Here is a 6,897-nt window from a genome sequence, read left to right as displayed (position 1 = left end):
TATTATAATAGTGACTATCTACGACAGGTGCAAATGTTTCAGCAGGAGTGTTCTTAATGGAGGAAGATCCAGACAGACTCTGGGGTCACACCAGGCACCAGAATGTATTCTCCCAACATCAATGTCCCAGCTGTGTGCTCCTGAGTTAATGGACGAAGGTCCCCTCTACTACATCACAGTGTGTCCTCCCTCTGTGAGAATCTTAATGAAGGACATCAGTGAGTGTTACTGACTCATTTACATCCTGTTAGTCCCTGATTCAGACAGAGACAGTATCCACTGATACAGACACCTTCCCTGGTAAAACCCTGAGAGGGGAGGGGACAAAAGCCAGTGCAGATGAATGGAAGGACTCTCTCCGTGAAAGTGTGTGTGAATGTGTGTAGATGTGTGTTATTGACAGGGTCCAGAGAAGGACAGCTTTCCTCCTTCCCAGTCTAGCTGCACTCTGATCCTCTGGGGATTCTGTCTCACTGTGAGGGGAGTGAGTGGCTGCTTTGGTACATGTGTTTTATAATCACCACCACCAAACAACACACCCAGGATCCATCCCAATATCCACTGTCTCCCTTCCTCTGGACAGACTCTGTGATCACACCCAGGTACCAGTATATATTCTCCCCAACATCAATGTCCCAGCTGTGTGTTCCTGAAATAAAACCCTCAAAACCCAGGACAGTTTCTTCCTCATCAAACCTCTCTGGGTTGTCAGGAAGCTGCTGTTTCTCATCACTGTATCTCACACTGGTCAGATCATCAGACAGGATGAGATGTGGGTGGGAAGTGTTGGGTCCAGAGTCACTGGAGCTGGACAGAGAGAACACAAACACACTATGTTAATTAAAATGAAGAGGGAATACATTACTGTATATGATATATAATGCTATGTGTTGTATGCTTTGTGTTATATTGTAACGTTAAATCGTTGGGAGAAAGAGAGGAGGCACAGGTGTAGGGTAAGTATTCATTATGCCTTTTACGAATACAAAAAATAATAAACACGATAAATGAAACAGTCCTGAACGGTGAACTAAAACACAGAACAGAAAATAAACACCCACACCTCAAAACGTGAAACCAGGCTACCTAAGTATGGTTCTCAATCAGGGACAACGATTGACAGCTGTCTGCGGTGGTGGCTCTGGCGCGGGGCGTTGACCCGACTCCACCATAGTCTTTGTCCGCCTTTTACCCCGCCTCTGTGGCCTCTTTAACACGGCGACCCCGCCACCGACCTCGGACTGGGGACCCTAGCAATGGGTCCCTAATGGACGGAAATTCCGGCAGCACCGGACAGGCGGGAGACTCCGGCAGGTCCAGAGTGAAGAGCGACTCCCGGCAGCGCCGGGTGACGTGACGGTCTGGCAGCTCAGGACAGACGTGGAGACTCTGGCAGCTCAGGACAGACGGGAGACTCTGGCAGCTCAGGACAGACGCGGGAGCACCTGTTGGGGGAGACGGAGAGACGGAGAGACAGCCTGGTGCGGGAGCTGCCACCGGAGGGCTGGTGCGTGGAGGTGGCACCGGATAGACCGGACCGTGATGGTGCACTTGAGGTCTCGAGCACCGAGCCTGCCCAACCCTACCTGGCTGAATGCTCCCCGTAGCCAGGCCAGTGCGGTGAGGTGGAATAGCCCGCACTGGGCTGTGCTGGCGAACCCGGGGACACCATGCGTGGGGCTGGTGTCATGTACCCTGGCCGAACGCGCTGGAGACCAGATGCGCTGAGCTGGCTTCATGGCACCTGGCTCGATCTCACTCTAGCCCGGCCGATACGAGGCGCTGCTATGTACCGCACCGGGCTATGCCTGCGCACCTGGGACACCGTGCACCCCTCACGGCATAACACGGTGCCTGCCCGGTCCCTCTTTCTCCACAGTAAGCACGGGAGTTGGCTCCAGGTCTCCTACTTGACTTAGCCACACTCCCTGTGTGCCGCCCCAACATTTTGGGTCTGCCTCGGGCTTCCAACCTCCTCATACCGCCGCCTCTCCGCTTCGCTGCCTCCAGCTCTGCCTTGGGGCGGCTATATTCCCAGCCTGAGCTCCAGGGTCCCTTGCGGTCCAGAATTTCCTCCCATGTCCAGGAGTCCTGAGATCGCTGCTGCTGCCCGTTACCAGTCTGCTTGACCCTTTGGTGGTCGGTGTTTCTGTAACGACTGTCTTCCTCGACGAGGAGGGTAGTAAGGATCGGAGGACAAATGTGCAGCGTGGTATGTGTTCATGCTCTTTATTTAAACAAGCGAACACTGAAACAAAACCATAAGCGACACGTGAAATAACCAAACAGTTCTGTGTGGAACAAACACTGACACGGAAATTAAACACCCACGAAACACAAGTGGGAAACCAGGCTACCTAAGTATGATTCTCAATCATGGACAACGATTGACAACTGCCTCTGATTGAGAACCATACCAGGCCAAACACAGAAATCACAAATCATAGAAAAAAATAATATAGACAACCCACCCAACGCACACCCTGACCATACTAAAACAAAGACAAAAGAACTAAGGTCAGAGCGTGGCATATACTGTTGAAGTTGGAAGTTTACAAACACTGAGGTTGGAGTCATTAAAGCTTGTTTTTCATCCACTCCACAAATGTCTTGTTGACAAACTATAGTTTTGGCAAGTCGGTTAAGACATCTACTTTGTGCAGGACACAAGTCATTTTTCCAACTATTGTTTACAGACAGATTATTTCACTTATAATTCACTGTATCACAATTCCAGTGGGTCAGAAGTTTACATACACTAAGTTGACTGTGCCTTTAAACAGCTTGGAAAATTCCAGAAAATGTCATGGCTTTATAATCTTCTGCTCGGCTAATTGACATCATTTGAGTCAATTGGAGGTGTCTGTGGATGTATTTCAAGGCCTACCTTCAAACTCAGTGCCTCTTTGCTTGACATCATTGGAAAATCAAAAGAAATCAGCCAAGACCTCAGAAAAAAAATTGTAGACCTCCACAAGTCTGGTTCATCCTTTGGAGCAATTGCCAAACGCCTGAAGGTACCACATTCATCTGAACAAACAATAGTACTCAAATATAAACACCATGGGACCACACAGCCGTCATACCTCTCAGGAAGGAGACGCGTTCTGTCTCCTACAGATGAAAGTACTTTGGTGTGAAAAGTGCAAATCAATCCCAGAACAACAGCAAAGGACCCTGTGAAGATGCTGGAGGAAACAGGTACAAAAGTATCTATATCCAGAGTAAAAACAAGTCCTATATCAAATCAAAGTCACGTGCACCGAATACAACAGGTGTTGGTAGACCTTATAGTGAAATGCTTACTTACAGGCTCTAACCAATAGTGCGGAGATAAAAAAAAGTATATGTGTGTGTGTTTGTAGGTAAGTAAAGAATTAAAACAACAGTAAAAAGACATTTGAAAATAAGAGGAGCAAGGCTATATACAGACACCGGTTAGTCAGGCTTATTGAGGTAGTATGTACATGTAGGTATGGTTAAAGTGACTATGCATATATGATGAACAGAGAGTAGCAGTAACGTAAACAAGTGGGGTTGGCGGGTGGTGGGACACAATGCAGACATAACCTGAAAGGCTGCTCAGCTAGGAAGAAGCCACTGCTCCAAAACCTCCATAAAAAAGCCAGACTACGGTTTGCAACTGCACATGGGGACAAAGATCGTACTTTTTGGAGAAATGTCCTCCAGTCTGATGAAACAAGACCAGAATTGTTTGGCCATAATGACCATCGTTATGTTTGGAGGAAAAATAGGGAGGCTTGCAAGCCGAAGAATACCATCAACCGTGAAGTGAGGGGTGGCAGCATCATGTTGTGGGGGTGCTTTGCTGCAGGAGGACTGGTCACTACAAAATAGATGGCATCATGAGGTAGGAAATTATGTGGATATATTGAAGCAACATCTCAAGACATCAGTCAGGAAGTTAAAGCTTATCACAACGGGTCTTCCAAATGGACAATGACCCATGTTATTACTTCAAGTTGTGTCAAAATGGTTTAAGGACAACAAAGTCAAGGTATTGGAGTGGCCATCACAAAGCTCTGACCTCAATCCCATAGAAAAATTGTGGGCAGAACTTAAAAGTTATTACAAGCAAGGAGGCCTATACAAACCGGTAGCTCTGGCAATTCCACCCGCACAGGCCTGGCTCGGGAGCATTCCTTCTGACAGTTACACCAGCTCTGTCAGGAGGAATGGGCCCAAATCTACCCACCTTATTGTGGGGCTTGTGGAAGGCTGCCTGAAACGTTTGACCCAAGTCAAACAATTTAAAGGCAATGTTACTATATATCAATGAGTTTATGTAAACTTCTGACCTACTAAATGTATGAAAGAAATAAAAGCTGAAATAAATCATTCTCTACTATTATTCTGACATTTAACATTCTAATATAAAGTGGTGATCTAACTGACCTAAAACAGGGAATTTTTACTAGGATTAAATGTCAGGAATTGTGGAAAACTGAGTACAGATGCATTTGGCTAAGGTGTATATAAACTTCTGACTTCAACTGTATGTGCACATTACTTATTGGAAGATCCTCTGAAAACGTACAAAGCAAATGTATGTTTTTATGTAGGTTGTGCTGCCATCCTCCTAGAGAGTAATTATTTATAGTTTCAATGGATTTAAATGGATACAATGGTTTAAATGGATTTCATTGTGTTCCACTGTGTTTTCCGCCCCTAGTGGAGCTTTCCTAGTACTTAGACTGTAAGGAAAACAGGAAGAGACATGCAAAAGGCAACAGGAGAAACGCCGAGAAGCAGCTAAAAGCAATGCAACGGTGCAGGTCTTTCAGTGCAGATCTCTTGTCACGTTTCAGCCTCGTAAAACATTTGTAAATTCGATTCAAGCATATTGCTAGTGATGATAATGTTGTTATTGATAGAATTTCTTACATATCAATGTTGGTTGCATTTACTCACACAAATTGCCTTGCCTTTCATGTATGTTGTCAGCTGTATTACTTTGCACGTGCGTCATGCAAACAAATGGTAAAATATACAATTTTGTAGTTGTGTTACTGTTTCTAGTGTAATATGCATTGTTATTCTACAGAGATGGTTGTATATTATTAGAGTAATGAAAGAAGTTAGCCAATTACCATATGAGTAACAATTAGCTATATGCTTTGGTATCATGCCAGAGTCATGGTACTGTAACAACCCGGGGTTTATAATCGCGGAAATCGACTCTGCCGTTTGAACATGCTTTCGATAGAGCGCTGGACTTCGGGCGAGAAGGTCGAGGGTTCGAGGTCTGTTTCATTACAGTACCTTAGCACGTGCTTTGTATTTATGCAACTTCAAATGTATAATGTACAGCAACAGTATTTCGACGTGAATTGAATATTAAAGTATATTCTTTTCTGTATTTTGCAGTTTCACAACATAAACATTTTCAATATATTAATTCAAGAAAAGTCAGGCCTTGGGAGTTTTATTGAAGACAGTTGTTAGCTATCTGTCTCGTTTTGCATGGGAACGCAACTCAAGGGCAGAATATAGGTAATTCTAAATATCATTCACTCTCTATTTTTTTCAGTATTGGAGAGTTACAGTATTGGTCCAATATACACTGTGTACAAAACATTTAAGAACACATTCCTAATATTCAGTTTGCTGGCGCATGTTGAATCCAATGCTTCCCATAGTGGATCATTGTAGATATTCACGGGAAAATGTTGAGCGTGAAAAGCCCAGCAGAGTTGCAGTTCTTGACACAAACCAGTGTCCCTGGCACCAACTACCATACCCATTCAAAGGCACTTACGTCTTGCCTATTCCCCCTGTGAATGGCACACATACACAATCCATTTCTCAACTGTCTCAAGGGCTAAAAATCCTTCTTAAACCTGTCTCCTCCCCTTTATCTACAATGATTGAAGTGGATTTAACAAGTGACATCAATAAGGGATCATAGCCTTATCTTTGAAAGAGCTGTTGTTCTTAATGTTTTGTACACTCAGTGTTTAATACCCATTATATCTCAAAGACCTACTTACTGTACTGAACTACTCCCTGCATCTTCTCCCAGACTCTGAACTGCAGGTTTCCCAGGTGCTTTGCCACATCGATCAGCGCTCCTGAAACCCTCTCTGGATCTGGCAGTGTACACTGGGCTCTGGAAGAACATTCAGGAGTCAGTGTTGCTGTGGGGTTTGATACAGAACCACAGAGAAGAGAGAGACATAATAAAGTCCCCTTACCTTTTCACTGTATCCTTGTAGTTCTGTAGGGAAACAAAATAACACGTTTAAAGATGCATTGATCTTAGAAAATCAATTACTACAATATTTATTTCATAATTGATAGCAGTTGATTTATAGGTAGATTAGTCCTTACCTGCAGGAATGAGATGTCCTCAGCTCCCAGCTCTTCTTCTATGGTTCTGATTGTGTCTGAAAGTGATGATATCTCTCTGCTCATCTTCTCAATCTTCTTCTTCATCATCTGACTCTTCTGCTTCTCTTCCTCCTTCAGTTCAGCTATCCTGGCTCTCTCTTCCTCATATAGAAACTGATGAAGCTTCTCAAACCTCATCTTAATCAGCCTCTCTGTGTGCTGGGCCTGGCTCTGGAGACAGTAGAGAGGAATGTCAAAAATATAAATAATTGATTATCCATAATTCCACAGGGTTATGATAAATCTTCACAGTATTATTGTATTTCAGCTTCACTCTGTATTCTTACTTTGATGTGGTTGGCTGTTTTATGACAGGTTAGTTTAACTTCTCCAAAGACCTTCAATTTCTCCTGTAAGGGCTTCAGTGAAGTCTTGAGTTCCTCCTGGAATGAAACAACATTTCAACGATATGCTGTGGGTAAAAGGATTGGATTCACACAGATCTTTATTCACATTCCACAATATATGCCGTAAGTCAAGTAGCGT

At 44.1% G+C, this 6,897-nt stretch overlaps 1 protein-coding gene across 1 annotated transcript; it reads right to left on the bottom strand.

The window, feature by feature from the left end:
* Nucleotides 1-664: 664 nt before the first annotated feature.
* Nucleotides 665-6,794, bottom strand: LOC135529010 (E3 ubiquitin-protein ligase TRIM35-like; the record flags this gene model as incomplete). The annotated part of the gene is made up of 5 exons (XM_064957967.1): nt 665-807; nt 6,012-6,130; nt 6,216-6,238; nt 6,352-6,582; nt 6,699-6,794. Coding segments are annotated over 5 exons (528 nt in total), but the record flags the coding sequence as incomplete, so codon positions are not given.
* Nucleotides 6,795-6,897: the final 103 nt, after the last annotated feature.

This window comes from Oncorhynchus masou, unplaced genomic scaffold, assembly GCF_036934945.1.
Source record: "Oncorhynchus masou masou isolate Uvic2021 unplaced genomic scaffold, UVic_Omas_1.1 unplaced_scaffold_10766, whole genome shotgun sequence".
Classification (NCBI taxonomy): Eukaryota; Metazoa; Chordata; class Actinopteri; order Salmoniformes; family Salmonidae; genus Oncorhynchus; species Oncorhynchus masou.
The sequence above is the reverse complement of the archived record's forward strand: the minus strand, read 5'-3'. Positions and strand labels throughout refer to the sequence as shown.